This window comes from Pteronotus mesoamericanus, unplaced genomic scaffold (assembly GCF_021234165.1).
Source record: "Pteronotus mesoamericanus isolate MK-2021 breed Mesoamerican mustached bat unplaced genomic scaffold, CSHL_Meso_final contig_90, whole genome shotgun sequence".
Classification (NCBI taxonomy): Eukaryota; Metazoa; Chordata; class Mammalia; order Chiroptera; family Mormoopidae; genus Pteronotus; species Pteronotus mesoamericanus.
Window position 1 is genome coordinate 1,083,167 of NW_026555277.1, and position 21,324 is coordinate 1,104,490.

The 21,324-nt window shown below is 44.0% G+C and overlaps 1 protein-coding gene across 1 annotated transcript in view; it reads left to right on the forward strand.

The window, feature by feature from the left end:
• Positions 1-21,324, forward strand: part of DNER (delta/notch like EGF repeat containing) — a 250,741-nt gene that overhangs the window by 191,364 nt on the left and 38,053 nt on the right. The window contains exon 8 of the mRNA XM_054585576.1: positions 5,501-5,725. Within this exon, the coding sequence (XP_054441551.1) occupies positions 5,501-5,725 (225 nt within the window). The remainder of the gene's footprint in view (positions 1-5,500; positions 5,726-21,324) is intronic.

Genomic DNA, 21,324 nt, shown 5'->3' on the forward strand with positions numbered 1-21,324 from the left:
GACTAACTGCCCCATTGTGTAATAAACCTATTAGAGAATGTCCGCTGTCACCTGTCCATTTATTCATCGGTTCAGTTATTACATAAATTTTTACTATGTGGCCATTCTGCTGGGTGCCGAGGGTCAAGGGCAAGAGGCACCAACCTCGCTCCTCTTCTAGGAAGCCAGCGGTCTTGTTGGTGGGGGGAGCCAGGAATAGACTGGTAAACCAACACGCAGCTGTGTCACTGCACATTCAGCAGAGTGCTGTGGAGGTGGTGAGCAAGGTATTGTGGTACAGAATACGCGAGGGATACGCACCGAGGACGGGATGATAGGGAGCCCTGCCTGTCTTATGCCGAAGCTGGCAAGTAACACACGAGAGGGAGCCAGGTGTGTGAGCAGGCGGGAGAGAGCAGGAACTCCCAGGCAGCGGAGTGTCTCGGTGCTCCAGGTGGGGAACGGCTTGTCCTTCTGGGAACTGAGTGGGCGGCAGTGAGGCCAGCTCCCAGAAAGAGGGGGGCCAGACTGGTCAGCTAAGCCACGGCCGCAGGACATGGGCCCATGGAAGGGGCTCCAGTTTCATTCTAGGAGCGATTAGAAGTGACGATAATATTTCCATGTTAAAAAAATCATTTTCATTGTTATTTGGGAGATTGGTTGTACGGGTAAAATAGAACAGGAAGCCTGCCCAGGGAAGAGAAAATTGTGGCTTCAACTAGGCTGGTGGCATCAGAGATGATACAAGACATTAGGCTTCACAAAGTGTTTTGGAAATAGAATCTGTTAATATCTCCTGATTGGTTAGATATGGGGGTTAAGGGAGAGGAAACAATCAGGTGTGATTTCCAAGTTTCTGGCTCGAACTGTTTGCCAGGAGAGTGAAATCATGAGTTAAGTTTTAAGTGCCCACATATATATGTCTTATATATAAACAATCTTTACAGAGTCAGCAAAAATGTCCGTATTGCTTTATTCCATATTTCCCCATATCAACCTTGTAGAAACTTCGGACATTTAGATAGCTTTCTCAATAGAGTGACTTCATTGTCTTGTCATTTAAAATCTTCCAGAAATGTTTTCTTTTGGTCTTCAATATCTGATTTCCATAATGTGCACATCTCAAGGGATGTTGATTTCTTTTTCATTTACAGAATAAACATTTAGCAGGCATACTCATCTAAATATTGGCTCAAATACAAAACTTAAAGCAACCAGTCAACGAAGTAAATTACAGGTTTTGTTTTGTTTTTTTTTGCATTAGCCCCTCATTCCTTAGAGATTTCTTTTGTAGTTCTGTTTTATTTGCCATTTTAACCCTCTAATTTCATCCTTTTCTAAACATCCCCTCATTGCAATAAGTTATTTTTAAGCCTCTTCGCTGCTGGCCTTCCTTCCATGTGTTTGAGTTTCTCTCTGGAGCTATTTTGTTTTCTTTTTACTATATCCTGATGTCCATCATATGAGGTTTGTACAACTTGAAATAAACTATTCCAAACAAGAAATAACCTTATCTTTATTATTCTGTCTGCACCTTTTGGTTAACTATCGAAGAGTTTTTTTATTTTCTACCCTTCAAGTGGGATTATAAATTCAATTAGGTAGCTTCTAGTTAGGACTATACATTATGCCTCCAGCATGGTTAAATTAATCAATCATTTAGTCATGTCAGAAACATGTTAAACACTGCAGAAACACTACTATTGTTAAATAGCAGAAACACTGCTATTGTTATTTTTATTACTTACATTACAGTCTTTCACAAAGCAGTATTCCACTTATTTTTCTCTATTGAGCTCTTTGTGTCTTGGAGTTTGAATGTGTCTATGAATGTGGCTGGACCCAAGAATATTAAATCTTGTTTTTCAATCCTCTTGCTTTGCCGCCATAATCACTTTTGTTTGCATTCATGCAAGAGGCATTTTCAAAACCATTGACCGGAAGAGACCCTTACGCAGGGATTGACCAGTCCAGTAAACTTTCTGGACTGTCGCCCACGGCCAGTCCCAAAGCAGCAAACACTTCTTTCTTGGACCACACACCTAACGTACCCCAGCTTCATCTTTTCGTGTCTCCCTTACCTACAGCCAATGTACGTTATTTCAAAATAACTTACATCTTTCCCCCCACACTCACTGTGTTAAAGAGCCTGTCAGCACCAACACAATGGATGTGTTTGTCTTCTCCTTCTGCTGTCCCCAAAGCTGGAGGCTTAGACTGCATGCCCCAGGGCTTAGTCCTGACTCTGGTTAACATATGGCTTAATAGAGTCTATCACAAAAACTTTCGGCCTCCAATGCTATTGTTTAATATGAGATACACTAGGGTTCTTTGAAAATATAAAATATTATTTGCATTCTTATATTTCCTTGAATTGGTAATAATTGCTAATTATAACAAAATGCAGGATTTCTGATTCAACAGCAGTGACTCTTTTGATACTCAGTTCAACAAACATTTATTAATCACCTCTTTTAAATTTTCTTCTGGTATATAATAAATTATACTGTGTAAAGTCTTTTTTCATCAAGCTGAGCAAAACAAAAGTCTCCCTCTGTTCTACATTCCCATTTAGATCCAGTCCTGTATTTCCTATTACATTGTATCTACTAGCTTTTGCTAAATAGCAAACAACCCCGAAAGTGAGGAGTTAAAGCACCCACCATTTCTTTAGCTCCTAAGCCTTGTGGGTTGGCAATGCAGGCTGGGCTCAGCTGGCCACCGGCCAGACCGATCGGTAGGGCAGCCTCAGCTGGACCGGGTTTGCCCGCCGTGGTCTCGCCTCTGCCAGCCGGCTAGCCTGGGCTTGTTCGTACAGCTTCTAGGCAGGGGTTGGTGACACTTTTTTGACAACTCCTATTTGGACATTCTCTCTTTCATTGTTTTCAGTGACACCCTCATTTCTGCTGGTTTCCTTCCCGTCTGTCTTAAAACTTATCTATTCATCCAGTATCTACTGGCCCGTCTGTCTGTCTGTCCACCTGTCTCTTATCAAATGCCTACCAGTTCCCAGGCTCTGTGCCAGGTGGCAGGGATACAAAGACAAAGAAGCCATGTCCCCTGGTCTTCAGCAAGTCAGACGCAGGTTTCAGAGGTGCTCAGAGGTGTGCGGCAGGGGCCCCAAGAGGGAAAGCCACAGCGAAATGCAGACCGCAGGCAAGGGGTCTCTCCGTGAGACGCGCTCTGGGCTGCCTCTTCTTCCTTGTGCTCCCAAATGCCACAGTTGTCCAGAGTGGCAGCCTTGAACTTCCTTCTCACTCTGCTCCCTTGCTTCAAGTGCTAGCATCTAGACCTATGAATTCAGTTCCTGTGCATATGCGTGGGTCCCAGTCCACGTCCTCTAGTTCGGATCTCTCTCCTGAGCCCTGGATCTGTAGAGTCAACTGACTGCTGAGCCACCAAAGCACCTCAACTCAGCGTGCACAAAGCTGAACTCATAACCTCCCCCTGGGACTCTCCTCGAGTGTTCTCCATGGCAGTTGGTAATGGCACCAACCACATTGTACCCTGGCCTGGAAATCTGGGAATCCCATAATTCAGCTGCTACCTGCCAGTCACGGTGCCAAATGCTTGCCATAGACATTTGCGTTTATGCTTCATAACAACCACACGTTGTAGGCATTACTGTCCCCATGAGATGAATGCACAAACAGATCAGGGTAAGTCCTTTCCCAGGGCCCCACAGGTTTGTGGGGAGAAATGTTATTCAAACCCAGTTGCCTTTGGGTCCAGATTTTATGATGAAAATAATTTCAGCCTTGTTTTCGGGGTGAGGTAGTAGTAGATTATAAGGGTCAGGACTTGTGTTGGTTGCTCAATTTGTCATATGGTAGTAATGGTATGTTTATGTATCTCCCTTTCAAACTGAAATGGGATACATCTCAGGAAGGATAGAACTGTGTTACATTCCACTCTTGGGTGCCAGGCGACTCTATGGAGAATTCAAGTGTAATTAAAATTGATGGTGTGCTAAACTCTTAGTATGATTTCTTACATTTAAAAACTACCAGAAACTTCATAAAATGCTGAATAGATTAGATATTTTTTGAATTTTCTATTTCTGTACAGAAAAAGAACAAGTTGTGCCAATTTTTGGATGATGCTTCAGTTAAGTGTGAGAACAACTTTTGTATTATATATCCACTATATTCTTAACAATAACTACAAAAACTGCCAGTATTGCTAGTTCTGTGTGAAGATGGATAAATATAAACTGAAATGTAGAGAAGAACAGCAAAATAGAACATTGGAATAAAAACCATATATGAATATGATTATTTAACTCTTGTTTCTAAAATTTGAATAATCTTCATTTAATTTTCAAACTTCTCTTACAACGTTAAAAGAAAAGTAGACTTTACCTAAAGTGTAATAACTACCTGCATGGACCTACAGATCCATACACATTATATATGTAACATTGTTTAAATTGAGAAATGCTGAAACACAAAATAAAAATCACCTATACAATAAACACATTTAAAGTTAAAAAAAAAGTAAAACCTTCATTGAGGTATGATTTACATATCATAAATCTCATTCATTTTAAGAGTACAATTCAATACATTTTAATAAATACATAGAGCTGTGCAAGCATCACCTCAATGTAATATTAGAACATTTATATCAGCCCCAAAATCTCATCATGGCCCTTGAAGTCAACCTCGCTTCCCACCCTGGCCCCAGGCAAACACTAATTTACTTTCTATATTTTTAGATTTGCTTTTTCTGGACATTTCTTGTAAATGAAGTTTTATATGCTATGCATTGGTTTATAGCTGGCTTCTTTCAGCTAGCATAATTTTTTGATGTTGATTTATGTCTTGTCATGTGTCACAGCTTAGTTCCTTCCAATTGCCGAGTAGTATTCTACTGTATGGATATACCACAGGGTATCTATTGCAATAACCAACTTTAAAATAAGTGTATATCCCAGAACTGCCAACAGTGGCTGTTTTTAAAGAGGGAATGGGGAACAAAAGAAAAATGTTTTCTTTTCTTGGTGGGAGAAAGATTTTTTTATTGCATGCTATTTTATGTGGGTTTAATTTTTTAAATTCAGAATCAGGATTATACCTTTATAAGCAAAGGAAGGAATATCTTTCCCCACCAATGTGTATAAAATAAGAGGTGACAACCCTCTACTGACACCCAACCCCACCTTCCTAGAGGTGATCACCATTAATGTATTTTTTCTAACCTATGCGCAGACACTCACATACATATGTATGCATATGTAAATGGGTCGGTCCATGTCTCTGCATGCCTATACATCTCAGCAGTCATATATTTTATATTAAAAAAAAAAACCCGGAAGCACAGGACTTAATATTTTAACCTCTAGTTACCAAAACTAAGAAAACCAGCCTTACCCGCCTTTGTACATGCCTGCAAATTATTCATGGATTAATTGGCTAATCAATTTACAACAAGGAGAAGCACTTCAGACCCAGTTTATTAATTATTATGTGTAAACATGGTTTGATTTTAACCTGCCCTCTCGGTCTGCGTTTCCTGGCAGGATACTTCGGCTCTGCCTGCGAAGAAAAGGTGGACCCCTGCGCCTCGTCACCCTGCCAGAACAACGGGACCTGCTACGCGGAAGGCGTGCGTTTCAGCTGCAGCTGCAGCGCGGCCTTCACGGGCCCCACCTGTGCCCAGCTGGTCGACTTCTGCGCGCTCAGCCCCTGCGCTCATGGCACCTGCCGCAGCGTGGGCACCAGCTACAAGTGCCTCTGTGACCCAGGTGGGTACTGGCCATCACCCCCTCCCCTCACCCCCGTCCGTCCTTCGGTCCCCACCCCCAAAGACGTCTACCTCTTCTGCTTCTGAGCAAATGGTGGCCTGCTGAATGTGTTTACTTGTAAACGTAAGTGGCCTCCGCTCATTTACGACTCACTTTTTTCCTTAGGCTTACTCTTGGCAGGGATTTAAAAATACCCTTTCCCCTTTTTATGGGCAGTTCACGATCGTAGAAAAATAAGAAAATACAAGTAAGCAAAATGAAGAAAATTAAAAACAGATCCAATCATATAGCAGCTTAATTATTTTTTAAACAATTTATTGAAGGTCATTCCACAACTTTGATTGTATTGCCCACCTTTTAATATTGTGCTCTTAGGTTAATGGAATATGTTTTTCTTATTTCAATGCACATGGAAAACAGAATGCTATCCATTCAGAATTTTATCACCTATTAAAATTCATACTCTGTGCACAGTATGTTATAGGAACTGCGATTCCCTGTGTAAATGTTCAAAAGCTCCATCATTTATCTTCCAAATGTCTTCTGCATTTTACTGCTTTAAAAAAATTTTTTTTAATTGTGGGAGTTTTGATACTCAGGAGTCAGAGTGGGCACTAGTCAAAATCTGTCTCCACCACCTCCCGGGGTGGGCTGAAAATGGTGCAGCCCCACTCTTTCTTTGCTCTGCTTCCCTTCTGCCCACATCCCCTGTTCGGCGGGGCTTGCTGGTTAGACACTCACCAGCACGATCCTCCACAGGCGTCCCTGAGCCGGCAGCACGATGCCCATTCCCTGGCCTCGCTCGGCTCCTGGTCCTGCTCATGTAGTGTACTCTCATGGACGCCCGCTCCCCGTCACCCGATGTCACCTGCAAATTCTCTTCCGGGGGCTGAACCACCTTTCCTTCCCCTGGGTTCCAGCCGTCACCCGCAATATCACTTGCCCGATCTTTCTTTCTTTCTTTCTTTCTTTCTTTCTTTCTTTCTTTCTTTCTTTCTTTCTTTCTTTCTTTCTTTCTTTCTTTCTTTCTTTCTTTCTTTCTATTTAAAAAAAGATTTGATTTAGTTACTTTTAGAGAGGGAGAGAAACATCAGTGTGTGGTTGTCTCTTGTGTGCCCCCTACAGGGGACCTGGCCCACAATCCAGGCATATGTCCTGACTGGGAATTGAACCGGCGACTCTTTGGTTCGCAGTCCGGGACTCAATCCACTGAGCCACACCAGCCAGGGCTGATCTTTAAAACATTATATTTTTAATCATTGTATGTGTCTCTCTCCCACTTGCAGGTAGGAAGAAGTGTGTTTTATGAGTCACTTTTGTATTGCCATAATAGCGCAAGCCACCATTTCATGAGTATTAATCTTTCTAGGTTGTGAGCTGGGTGCTTCAGTGGCCCTCAGTAAGGGAGATGTGGTGGAGCCGTACTTACACCGAGGTGCAAAAAGCTTTGTACCCATGTTCAGTCTGTGCCTGTGGCCACACACTCAGTAGAGGGCTGAATCCGGATCCCAACCTGGTGTCCTGGTCCCATAGCCCCAAAACTGTGCAAGGGGCCCACCCCCTACTCATGAACCAGTGAGAGAAATTAGTGGGAACTACAACCAAGCATTGAAGAGTGTGCAAAGCCTCTTTCATCTAGACTTTTAATTCTATAGTTTTCTAAACACTCAGGAGATTGTATATGCACATAGTCAATATATAAAAATATATATTTATTTTTTAAAGAAATTGGCTCATGCAGTGAGAACTGGTAAGTTCAAAATCTGTAGTGCAAGCTGGCAGGCTGGAAACTCAGGCAGGATTCCTATGTTACACTTTAGTGTCTGAATTCCTTCCTCAGGAAACCTCAGTCTTTGTTCTTAAGGCCTTCAACTGATTAGACGAGGCCCACCCACATTTTGGAGGGCAATGACTTTACACAAACTCTACTGATTTAAATGTAAATCTCATCTAAAAAATACTTTCACAGCAACATCTAAATCAGTGTTTGAGCACCTATTTGGGACTGTGGCTTGGCCATGTTAACATAGGAAATAGGCTATCCCAGTAACGTTTTGGGGTTTCTCATAAACCCCAAGGTGAGTTTCTCCACCTCTGCCTATGATGTGAGGAGACTTTTGCGGGCATCACACCTGCCCTCTCCCTTCAGAGCCGTGGTGGAGCTGGGGCTGGTTTCCCCACACAGCGCACCTGCCTTGGCGCGGGGCACACTGATGGCGGAGCCGGACTCTGCTGCCCCTTTGCTATTGGGGACCTGGAGCCCTAAGACCACTCTGTTTGCAGACCAGAGAGGCTGAGGTTGTGCTGGGACAACAAAGTCTTACTTGCATCACATCACTCAGGAGCATGCTCCCCCAGCGCTCTGCCGGGTCTCACAGCACACGGAGAACTCCATTGGCGTCGATCTGCTTCAGATCTTTCTGTCGGGAACTTCCTCCGCACACGGCAGTCCTGTCTCCTGCGCGCGCCGCTTTCTTCAGCAAAACCCCGTTGAAAGAAGAGTCAAATATTACAAGACTGAGAGACAGCTTTGTTTTCTTGCCTCCTTCTCCTCTGACTTCATTTCTTAACCAGAGTAAACTTTCCTTATATTTTAGTTGGTTTATTTTTAAAGCTTTAAGTGGAATGCAGTTATTTAAAGATAAACGTCGCTTGATATGCTTTTAATAGTAATAAGGTGTTGCTTAATAATAATGTCAAAGAGAGTTTTCCGCCTGTGCAAGGGGGCTTCCTTGGCCCTAAATGGGACATGTTCCACTAGTGTTTCTCTTTCCACACTGGGAGCAGTAGCTGAGGGTGTTAGAAGGGACCTACCTAGGAGATCCCTACTTACTGACTGTCACCATAGGAAATTACCCGGACATCTCTGGGCCTCAGTTTTTATTCTCATGAATAACATCGTAGATGCCTGTCAATTCGGTTACAGTCGGAGTTACAGACTAGACCTGGGACAAGTTGCTGACCGTGTTCTCCTGTTACATGTGAGAGTGTGGGGCACGTTTTCAGGCATGAGTAGGGGGAGCTCTTCCGCTTTCTTTCCATCCATGGACATTTCTCCTGAAGCCATAGAAGGGAACGAATCTCCTATTTATTTCCACTTTTCCCTCCTGCTGTTCTCTGCTCAAACTTCATTCATGTCCATTTGGAACGTTTACAGCCCGGGCCCAGCCTCCAAGAAGCCTTGAAAAGTCCGAAGAGGCCCCGGTCCATTCCCTGATGCCTCCCTCCCTTCAACAGCCCCCGGAGCAGAGCCTTGCGGTCCGAGCACTGTCACGGAGCTTGGGAGATAGAATGGCTTTCAGGGGGTGGCTCCCTCTGATCGCGAGGTGACATTGTGCAAAACAGAAAAGGCATCTTAACATCTGGCGAGAATTCACGTTTTAAGAGGTGAAAATGACAGTCCTCTGAATGCAAAATTTCTAGTCTTAATCGTTTGGTGCATGTTAATTGCTTTAGCAGTAGTTTGCATACCAGAGGACTCTCGTGAGAGTAAGTGAAATTGGGGGTCTCGCTGAAGCGTGGCCAAGCCTGATTATCTTCGCAGACAGCACACAGATCCCGCTTCATAAAAAGGCCACAGATTGAAATCATGTCAGGTTGATAACGAGTTCCCAGCTGACAAAATGCCATTGGAATGACTGCGGATCAGGTTTGCCAGGTGTTATATCTTCAAACCTCATTTTTAGCTCATCGGGCTGGGGATTTCGGATGGGATTTTAATACCCAATAATAAAATGTCAGCGCTGAGTAATCACTGACATGTTATCTTTCAGTGACACTGTGAAGTGATAGGCCATGCATACTCTAAAAAAATTTGCAAATTGAAATCTCTTGAAGACGGGAGAAAGAGAGAACTTGGAGGCCTGCCAACGTGGGAGGTGGTGCCACAGCAGGGGGTCGCCCGTGGGTATGACATCGCCCATGCAGGTGACAGCCATTGTGTGTTTCATGGGTTGTCAGGACAATGGTGTCATTTGGAGATACTCCTTGGAAGATGACCTATCCTGGAAGGTATCCCTGTAAAAAGGGAGATGGTTTGCATGAGTTCACTCGCCTTACTCCCTGCCTATTACATTTGACTTGCCCTAGCCTTGTTTGTTAAATTGAATTATCCCTGACATTACAGAGTGTGCCTTAAGTTACTATTGAAGGAATGCAAAATATAAGGCATTAGAGGATTTTTATATGGAAATATAAACATCAGTTACAGATGCTTAGATGCTCGTAAATTGTCCCAGACTAGATCCTGGACAAGTTGCCAGTCATGTATCTATGAGGATTCTTCTCCACCGCAGGACTGGTAACTCAACTCAGGCTATAAAAGAAAGGAAGTTTATACTTTTTCGAAATGAAATTTTTAAAAAAAGGAAATTATAAGAATTTCAGGTACTGTTTTTTCCTATTATTATTATTTTTTTGCACATGCTCTACATGTGAGCTGCATTTCTGGTCTGTGTGGTCCAAAGGACACAGCTGGCATTGCTCCCTTCTGTTAAACTTGGACTTGGCAATATCAGCACTCTGATAGTGTCTGCTGCAAACAGAATCTAAGATAAGACTTAATGGCCAGGATTTTAATAGCAATTCAGCAGCTATAAAGAAAAAAGCACGCCTGGAAGATAGGAAGACAGTTAGCCTGCTAACAAATGCTTAATTGCATCTACATTCTCAGATAAGCTCAGTGGATAACTTTCATCTTTTATTAATCGGAAAACTTTTCCGGGTTCACTAGGATGGAGACCATTCTTGCGTTTACCACACTCTAGGAGGGTTGTGATCTGCGTATCACATTATTCTTGAGAGTTGTGGCTTGTATAGAATATATTGTCTGCTTTCCCCACATCCTAATCCTATTACCAGACCTTTCCTTTTCTAAAATATACCTGCCCATCGCCAGGATCCCAAATAGAATCCTGTCTACCTAACCGCAGCTGTCCAGCTCTTCACAGTCTGTACTCTAGCGAAGAAAAAGTTTAAGTCTCCACATTGACATCATGATGACCATAAGGATTGTTAAAGAGGAGAACAGAGCTTGTTGGACTTTTCCAGTGTAGGCCTTGGGGTTGTTCACAGCGTGGCCATGGTGTTTCCTGTCAGACACTGAACGGTAGGCTTTGGAGTTGTTAATTATGGTCTCACAGCTGGGCTGTCTCCTGTTGGACATAAGGACATAAACAATCACACAGAGCATTGACATCAGGCACGGTCACTCATAGGCCCTGCTTTATTTTTCAAAATTCTAGAGGCAAACAAGACCATTCCCAAATTCTAAGTATAGATAAAAACATGGTCATTGTTTAACCCACAAAATATCAAGTGTCTCCTTCTACCGCAGATAAAGTGAAGGCCAGCTGCATCTTCACCAATTACAGCCTCAGCCTCGCTCTGCCTGCCCTCTCCTGAGGCTAAGATGCATTGAGATATCTAAGTGTAGAAATGCTCCTACTTTCTGAAGGCATCCATTCTAGAATGAATCCTCTCTAAACCATCCAACCAGAGTTCAAATCCTACAATAAGTCCAATCTAATACCTTCTTACTGAGACACCCTAGGGTTCCCCAAGGTGTTTGTTCTCCCTCCCTGAATAATGAGTAATAAACCCAACTTGTTCACCATGTGCCCATGGTGACCTTTGGCTGGGGAACATTGACAGGACTTAATGGAGTGAAATCCTCAAAATATTGGCGGTTCCAATTGATTGAATTTTCATAACTATAGTTCAATCAGAATTTCCAATGAGTTGGGCAGTGAAATACTATTTAGATTTATACATGGGGAAGGGCACTATGCAAGAGAAGTCCTAGGTAGGGGTAGGGTCGGGGGGAAGTTGAGGGAACAGGAGGTCCAGTTGGCTGCAGGATAAGATGTGCTGGGCGCAGTAACGGGTAGTACGGCTCCAAAAGCTTATTGGGGCAGACTGGGGAGAATCTGGGTGGTAAGGAGTTTGGGAAATGAAGATTTGGAAACATTTTGTGTTAGTGGTGTATGTGAACTAACCTATGCTTTAGAAAGATTATTCTGATAGAATTAGATATTACAGTCAAGAAAAATGCTTAGACAGGAGATCAGTCAGGAGGCTCAGGCACATGAGGGCTTGAATTTCTGGCAGTGGGAACTAAGGATGGATCTGTTTGAGGGGTGGAGCCAACAGTCTGGTGCCAGCTGAATGTAGGGTACAAAGGCGAGAATGAGTCAAAGGCTTGGTAACTTGGGTAACTCAGAGAAACAGGGAAATATACGAGAGGAGTCTTGTACGCTTTGGGGTACAGCATGCCAACCAACTAGCTGTTACCTGAGACTAGAACAGAGGCTGAAACCAGGGAAATAAGTATGGAGTTCCTGGTGTGTGTGTCCTAGAGAAAGTCAAGAGAACTATTTATATCGATAGGGACGAGAGTATAAAAAGAAGGGAAAATTGGGGAGAGTGTTGGAGGGTTCTTGCATTGAGCGGGGAGCCAACAGCAGCAGCAGCAGCAGCAGCAGCCGGAGAGGCTGGAGGAGGCTGCACGGAGTTGGGACGGGGCCTGGGAGGGGGCAGCCCCGGGGAAGTGAGCGGGAGGGGAGGCGAGGGAAAGCCGAGGGCGCCGCCCAGTGTGCGAGGAGCGGCAGCAGGTGGGCCCGTCCTGATCCGCTTCCCAGCCTCTTCCATGACCATCCTTCCTCTCCATTGTGTTTTGAAACTAATTTGGGAGGAATCTGTGGTCTTCACCTTGTTTAGGCCAGTGACCTGAGGGATTAATCGGAGGGGAAGAAGGACACACACTGGTAATGAGCCAAGGGCGCTTGCTGGTGCAGTGTATGGAATTTTTATGAGATTCCTGACATTAAAAATCTATCCACGAGGCTGCTTTTTAAACCTTGCTTTAAATGGCTAATCCATATGTATGAAAGTGTTAATGAACTTGCCTTTAATTATAAGGGATTTCTGCTCCCTCTGCGCCCTCTGCTCCCACTGCTCCTGGCTTCCTCTTAAAATTCAAATCATTCAGAATTCTTGACTGAATGATTAAAAAGGTATGAGATTTACCTGCTTGCAGCGGGAGGCAGAACAGTCTGTGAGCAAATCATTTTACATCATCTTACCTGGAAGGAAGGTCAGAAATGGCAGCTGTGAGCGGCTGACGTCACTGACCAGAGTGTTTCTGAGGACAGCTCTGTTTGAAGTACCTGGCAGTGCCGAATTTCGGGAAATTCTCATTAAGCTCCTGGCCATGGAGGTCAGATAGGGACTTATTTAAAACCATTTTGTAACTAAGCGATTGACACTTATTTTGTTTTGTGGTTGGAAATTATCATGATCTGATGGCTAACATTTTCCAGCCCTCTGAGAATGCCTGGGAATCTGGAATTTAGACCAGAAACGTGGCATGCCTTGTCTTCTCCTTAGGCGTGACAGACTGGGGCCTGGGCTTACAGTTAAGAAGAGCTGAATTTAAGTCCCAGCTTTATCCCTGGGGCAGCCATGTAACTGGCCTCGGTTAGCCTTAATTTTCTCATCTTTAAAATGGGGAAAAATGTAACAAAGCTCAAATGAGATGATACACTTGTTCATGCTCTTCGCAATCTCTAAAAGAAAGCTGCCAGTGTCAGATATTCCCTTTTCCTGGGGAAGACCACTGAGAAATTATTAAATCTGTGCTCCAATTCTTTCCTTGTGAAGTTCAGGGTTGGGGTTGGTCTAGAGCTGAGATCAATGGTCATGACCATCGTGGGCATTCTTGAATAATGGGTACAGGTCCAGCTTTTTATAGGATTAAGGGGTTGCTTGCTGCCTTGGCCGTTGTAAGTGATAAATATTTAAGTGCAGGTGCCAGGCAGAGCTCTTTAACTGAGATGGCTCTTGAGTCCCTATCACCCTTCTGAAGTGGGACCCATGGTTCTTGCATTTCTCTGCTCATGGCTCTAGAGGTAGTTAAGGATGAAGCAGGGTTGGGATCTGGAGCTTCTGTTACCTAAGAGTCAACAAGAAATGGGGTCCAACTGTGACCCTGACTCACCAGTGATAAGTAGCTGGCTGAAAAATGAAACATTTCACCAGATTGTCTAAGTGGTAGTTGTCTGCATAGCCACCTCGAATGAACATATTAAATTGAGATTCATCAAGACAACGATTCAGCTCTGTTGATCCAGGTGATGCACTGAGTATCTTCCATCTATGAGAACTTTCCACCTTGAGACTCTGTGCCAAATCCTTGACAAATGTTTTCTCTTACATAACCCCAGGGTACAGTGTTTCTATTTTTTGTTGAAGGAGGTGGCAGTGGTAGAAATCCTCATGTGACCTAGGTTTCCCTCACAGTAAAGCTCTTGACCTGTAGGCTAGACTTAGCAGAAGCCTAGTTGTGGCCCCGAAGTTATGTTGTGAACATGGATGCTCACTTATGTTCGAGCCAAACACAAGAAGAACCTTCTGGACTCCCGTTGCCTTAGCACAACTCCTGAGATGGGTCTCTTGGTGGACACCCCAAACCCCAGGTTTGAAAAGTGGCCTTGGTTGTGGTCCAGTGAGTGGCTCTTGACCAACCATTTCTTACTTCCCAGAACAGAGAAGCATAACTCTGACCTCCAAGGAAATTGCACTGACTGTTGGTAGGGGGGCCTCTTTCGCTTGTTTCACTATAGGTTCAGCCGCTTCAAAATTGATGTTGAGGGTGACCTGTGATCGAAATGTATGGTTTCATTTGAGTGGGTGTCTGCTGGATGCACCCAATTAAAGAAACTGCTCTTTCTGTGATGCGGATGAGAAATGCACACACAGCCACGCAACGGATGTGTCACCCTTCAGCTTCGGCAGTCTCCTTTGATGGGTGCTTTCCCTTCTGGGGTCCCTAGTGCCTAGTAGCAGTTTGATCTTCTTTCATAGCACCTGAATCTCCAAGAGCCTCCCACATTGATTATTGCAGATCGTGGACTCCACCGATGCTGTTTCTTTTCACCTGGGCCTGGCGATGTCCCTGCAACAGTCTCTCCTCTTCACGTTTGACTTTGTACTTGTTAGTTCACTTCCTTGAGATAGTTCTGATGTTCCCCTCCCCTTTTTATGTGACTCCTTCCCACAAGACTGGCTCAGTGTCAATGACCTCCTGGGCCTGAGACCTCAGGGGTGGAAACCCTATGACAAAGTGCTGCTGTATATCTGAGCTATATAGTGACTGGGGGTGACCTGCATCCTGAGTCTCAGTTAGACAACCAACAGGAAGATTTGTCTGCTTGTTCTGCCTTTTTTTGTTTTGTTTTTTTTCCGGCCTTCTGGTCTTCAATGTGCTATGAATTCTTCATTGATTTGGATTTGTATGAAAACCTGGGGACAATGCCCTACATTTCTCCCATTTAAAAAATAATGGCCATTAATTTTCAACTTGAAAGCACATGATGAAAGTTGATGCATATACTGTGTGCTTTTATAAAACTGCCTCAGTTTTAATGAAGATTCAGAGCTCTTAGGTTTGCCTGAAGTAGATTGATTCATGACCTCTTTTTGAATTCCAGGACATTGTCACCTCAAAGCACTTATTGATTTTGTAGAACAGCATGTCCTATTGTGCGTCATCAAGTGCCTCTTCACACAATGTCACACCGCTCCATTTATAACTCCATCAGCTTTATAGGGGTTGCTAGATCCTTAGATGCTTGGACTGAAGTTTTAATGATCATGTTTCATTTCTTTTTCCTCTACCAGATGGTTTCTGATGGTATAGGTCAGAGTGAAGGTCCCAGGTCATTGGCGATAACTCAACTGAAAGTAAAGACTATGTTGTGCCTGGCGGTATGATTTGGGGATGAGTCCCTTTTACTATCCCCTAGAGAAACCTTTTTTCCCTAGTTCTCTGATGCCTAAAAGTTTGTCTGTGGTTTTCTTCCTTTAGGTTAGGCATTGTCTCTTGTAATTAAACCTTAGTGTCAGTTAGTTCTGGCTATGTAACAAACCACTCCCAAACTTAGCGGCTTGACACAACCATTTATTGCTTATAATCCTGTGGTTGATCATTTGGGCAGGGTTTCCTTGGGCTCTCTTCTCTGCTCCATGTGGCGTTGGGTGCACTCACTTAGCTTTTGTGGTCAGCTAGGTACTGGCTGGTCCTGGATGACCTCACTCACATGGCGGGTGGTTGGCTGGAGTGGTGGGGGCACCTGGGCCGCGCACCTCTCGTCCTCCCGCAGACCTGTCCAGACTTCTTCACATGGAAGCTGGGTTCCAAAAGCAGCAAGAAAGGGCGGGACCCAATGCACACACATTTTTTTTTATTGTATTTTTTTCTGCATGTGCATTTTTAAAGATTTTCCTTTGTTTATGTTTGCTAATGTCTTGTTGGCACAAGCAAGTCACAGGGCCAAGCCCATAGGCTCCATTTCTTGATGGGAGGAGCTACAAAGAATTTGTGGCTATTTTTTTTCAGTCTGCCACAATCTTAAACCAAAATATGTGGAGAATGTGAAAGAGTTTGCACACATACGCATGTGGGCACATACACAGATACATATATATACACAGACATGAACAGATTGAGGAGAAGGGAAGTTGAAAAACAAAAACTGTGTGTAGGCATCAATTGCTTGAGAAAAAAGAGATGCAGCCCCACCATACTTGCCTACTCAAGTGAGAAGGATTGTCTACAAGAGAACAGCTTTTCTCACTTCATAAAATTATGTGTAGATTGAGCCCCATCGCTGCTTTATTTCAAAGAAGTGTCATTTTCCACTTTAGATTATTAACATACATAGTACACTAGGATCTTAAGTCACCAAAAAAAACACACACTTTTGATTTCCCACTGCATTATGATCTCTTAAATGGAAAAATGTCTCACTTTTAGGCATCTTTCATATTTATTTGGTAGAGGCAATAGGAAGAGAATTCAGGACTTACTCAAATCTTTGTGTTCTGACTCCAATTTATTTGCATGTTGAAATTTACCTTGTAACACAGTTGCCTGGAGGTGCAGCACTGGTGGTTAATATTAGCTTTAGCAGATAGTCCTGACTAAGAGTCAACTTGAGCCCTTATGAGTTTACGGCCCTTCAAGATGGTTGTCAAGGAAAAGATACGTGCTTCTAAAAATGTTCCTGAGCGACTCTCAGAACTTGCCTTGGAGTACAACAGTCTTTCGGATTCAGCATATTCACTTGAGAATGGCAATGACTAATACAAACTTAGATGATGACACTTGCTCATGGTGCCTTTGGATGTCCCCAGTGACATGAGGGTGACACCCGGGGAGGGGTGACACCCGGGGAGGGGTGACACCCGGGGAGGGGTGCCATGGTCTGCATTGCATGTCTCATGCACCAAAACTTTCTGGAAGAACCCCAATCACAATGATTTGTTTTCCGTCACACAAGGACTTGCGTACCCAGCTATGTGTCCATGAGGCTGCCTTTTATTAATAGAAGCAGCACAACTTTGTCGGATCATATTTCTCAGCTGTTGGTTTGTCAAAACTATTATTGTAGATTGTCTATTATTTAAAACTTTTTTCAAAAATTAAAAAATAATTTCCAACTTTATTGAGATGTAACTGGCACGGAACATTGTTAAGGTATACGTGTTGACTTGATATACTCACATATTGCAAAACGATTGCCGCCAGAGCGTTAGTCAATGCTTCTGTAATTACCATGTGTTTTCAGAACATTGAGGATCTACACTCTTAGCAGTTTTCTAGTATATAACACAGTACTGTTAACTATGGTCACCGTTCTGCACATTAGATCCGCAGACCATACTCATCTTAAAACTGGAGGTTGGTACCCTGACCAGCGTCTCCCCACTTCCCCACTGCCAGCCCCCTAGTACCAGCGTCCTACTCTCTGTTTCAGTGGGTTCTGTCTGCTGTTTTCTGATGGTTTTCCTTTCAGCTGAAATGTCATTCCCAGGGGTCAAGAAGCTGGATTAGAGAAGTGGGGAAAAACTGTGCTCACTAATCTGAATTTAAACTTATTCCTTCCTATTCTCAGTTGGTATCTGACTTGCAGTCATACGTGAGGATTATAAATGTCACATCCATACCCTTACCTTTCCTCATTTTGGCCTTCTGTTTTAAATGTGGCATTTGCTGTCACTTTGAGATTTCTTTGCATTGCTTTTTTCCCTTAAGCAAACCCCACCCAAGAGGCATGTCGTTTCATTGAGTCTGTGTGCCTGTGGCTGATAGGCCATTTGTCTGCGTGCTTGACTGTTGGTTTATTTACATGTGTATGCCTGTATTTTGACTGCGTGTTTTCCTGTTGGCTTATTGATATGCTGAGGGGAAGCTGGGGCTCTTAAAAACATTACCGTGCCATATCTGGCACTTGCCACAAGTAACTCCTACCATTTCCTTATATTTTTGAGAGTGAGATGTTGCATTTTTTGCCAATCTATAGCTCAAACATAAGTGTTCATCAGAATCAGGGAGAAGGTTATTAAATCTCAGAGTTCTAGGCCCCACCTATGGTGTCTGATTCAGTAGGTCTAGGCAAGGCCTGGGAACTTGCATTTCTTGCAAGTTCCCTGGTGATGCTGATGCTGCCGGTCTGTGGATCACACTGGGAACCACTGGCCTGGTGGGATGAACACAGACACAGGCCCTTTTGAGGACAAACGCCTCAAAAGAATACTTCATGATAACTGGGTAACATGCTAGATAATCAGTTGAGCTTGTGGGATTATTTCATTAAAGCATTTTTTACTTCTTTTTCATACTCAGACACACGTACCACAATAATCTTTAAGATTAAATTGTAAAATATTATCTTGTCGTTATACTTAATCTTGAATCCGGGGGCTTTAGTCATGGTGCTGCAAGTGTTTGCATTTTTAAAATAATTTTTATAGAACTAGTAAAGAAAGGCCAGCTTTATAGTGGACATTTGTAACTGCAGCTAGGATATGTTTAAGGGTGAATTTTTTGTGTAAGCTATAGACAAATATATGAACATTAAGTTTTATTATGAAAGGAAATGACATTTCTTCTTTATGTATTTGCATCCCTGGTGCCATATATTTCCCTTTCGTAAAACACATCTTTCTATTTAAATGCACATATCTTTTGTTAAACTCTTGAGTAACATTACCCCCCTTTCCTTTTTTTTAGCTGGTATAGATCATAGCTGGTAAAAGCCACCCTCTAGTGGCCAAAAGCATCATGAGAAAAGGACATGGATGAGACGAGGCTAAAAAAATCAAATGACGAAATTGATTTTTTTCACATAACTAGTTTGTGTCCTCGTTCTGAGGGCAAATTTAGCTGGAATTTTATGTTCATTTGGATGATTGTGTGGCATCTTTCTCCTTTCAATGGCCCTCGGAGAGGCATTCTGCCTGTTTTCACGCAGCCTTAGAGGCCCAGGGATTAGCACAGCGCCTGGCACATCATAGGCACGTAACACTATTTGCCGAATTAAAGAACGAATTGGCCACAGAGGCCAACAGGAGGCCCTGGGGCTTGGCAGCCTTCTCACGTGACCAGTGAAGGCCCTGGGTCTTTGAATGATGGAGAATGTAGACTCATCGCACGAAGGGTCTGGGCAGGACTCAGAGACAGTCCTCCATTGTCCGCCCTCTCAGCAGCCCAGGGAGGGAGGTAAAACCTGTAGATGGCTCAGTAACATATGAATACCGGGCCGGCTGGGAACCCAGAACTTTCTGTTAGCCTCTATTTTACGATCCTTTCAATGTAGTGTTTATGAGAACCGCAACAATGGAAACATAGACTGCCTTGGGTCATCCACATCTATTTCCTCTCTGGCCATGGTGCCCCTCACCACGAAAGGATAAGAGATCAGGGAGCAAAAGCAGCAACATTAGTGGTCACCGCCCCCCTCACACCAGCGAATGCTCTGTGTCCACTTACACAGCCTCCTCGTGTTCGCAGGCGGTTTCTCTGCATTTGTTAGAGTCTGTGTGTGCGTGTGCACATGTGTGTAACAGGAGAGTGTAGTTACTCCACGGAAGTCTGTAAGATCTCAACACAGCAGGTGTGTTTAGAGCAGAGCACCTGAGCATAATTAATCTGTTAATTAATCTGAGGATTAATATGAGCAGGCATGCATGCTACATTTTTTTCCTGGTCTTAAAAGGATTCCTATTGGGAATATCCCAGCAAAGAGAGAGAATGAAATGGGCGTGTGTGCACACACACGCTTCCTCTGCACGTTTGCTCTGCAGTAAAGCTCTCTCTTCAGTAAAACGAATGTGCTGCCCAGAGGCCTCAGTGCTGAAGGGCTCTGTGGCAATCAACGAGTTCAGCCAGAGTTTGAAAGCTCGCAGACAATCATGGTATTATAATTGCACTACTTTCTCTTTGTCCACATCTTTAGCAACTATGTTCCCGGGAACTGACCTAGACTACAATCAGGGAGTCTTGGGTTTTCACATTTGATCCATTCAACCTGAAAGGAGGGGAAAACATCCTTTGAGTTGCAACATAGCCTTAAAGGAACCGTCCCCCCGCCCCACCTATTTGATCTTTTAATTAATTAACTCATTAATTAAACAGTTTTTCTCACCAGATCTTAGATAAACAAAACAAACAACCAACCCCCTTCCCCCCCAAATGCTTCACATTGATTCTCAGGGAGTTAGGTCTGGAGCGGGCGGCGGGGCGGGGGCAGTGAACGGCATGGCCAGAACATCACCCATGTTTCTGGAAGGCCTTGCTCTCTTGCCTTTCCCTTGAAGCAGCAAACCAGCAGGAGCGCAGGGAGGCTCCCTGATGATGATGCAAATGATGAGTTGTCTCCATTTGTTACACACAGTGTGAAAGCCATCTGGCTAGAGCCAGATTCCTACAGTTGGGATTTTTCATGAGGGGTGAGGGGAGGCAGGGGTCTGGAGTAGACCCATGTGCAGCCTGATCCTGTCTCCATTGGTATGGATATTTCACGGATGCTGCGTTGGGACAGTGCTGAGAGAACAGGAGTCAAGGGCCCCCGACAGGTAGGGGCAGCATGGTGCCCTGGGAGAGCTTGGACCCAGGGTGGAAGCCTGACTCCTGTGCTTTGGTTGAGTTGGGGCTCCATCTTCCAGAACACAGAGGTGCCCCAACCTCATGGCAGAACATTCAGCAGGGTTCTCTGTAGCTCAGAAATCCCCAGGAGCGGGCATCTCTTTCCTCTGACCTCTCTCGATCCCATCCCTTTGGTGTGTTCCTAGCCTCCGCTGAATTGAGTGCCTGTTTTCTCTGCAGGAGAGTCACCCATGTGCTGGTCATGACATTAAACCCACAATCCCAGATGGCCCCTCGGTTCTGCCCAGGAATCCCTGTTCTAGATGAATTCACTCTTACACTTCACAAACCTGCACAGCCTCAACTCTCCTCAAGTTGCCCACAGGTTATAAAACAAATTGAGGACCGTGGTTCTCCAAAGCGGGGTTTTGTCCTTTAGCAGACACGTGGCAACATCTGGCAGCATTTTCGACTGTTACAACTGGGGTGTGATGATGGTAGTAGAATCTAGTGGGCAGAGGCCGGAGATGCCGCTTTCCATCCTATAATGCACAGGGCAGCTCGCAGCCATAAAGAATGATCCAGGCTAGCATGTCAGCAGCGCTGCAGTTAAGAACTCCTGCTTCTGTCATGTGTGGGATTGTACTTCCCCAAATTCGTATGTTGAAGTAGT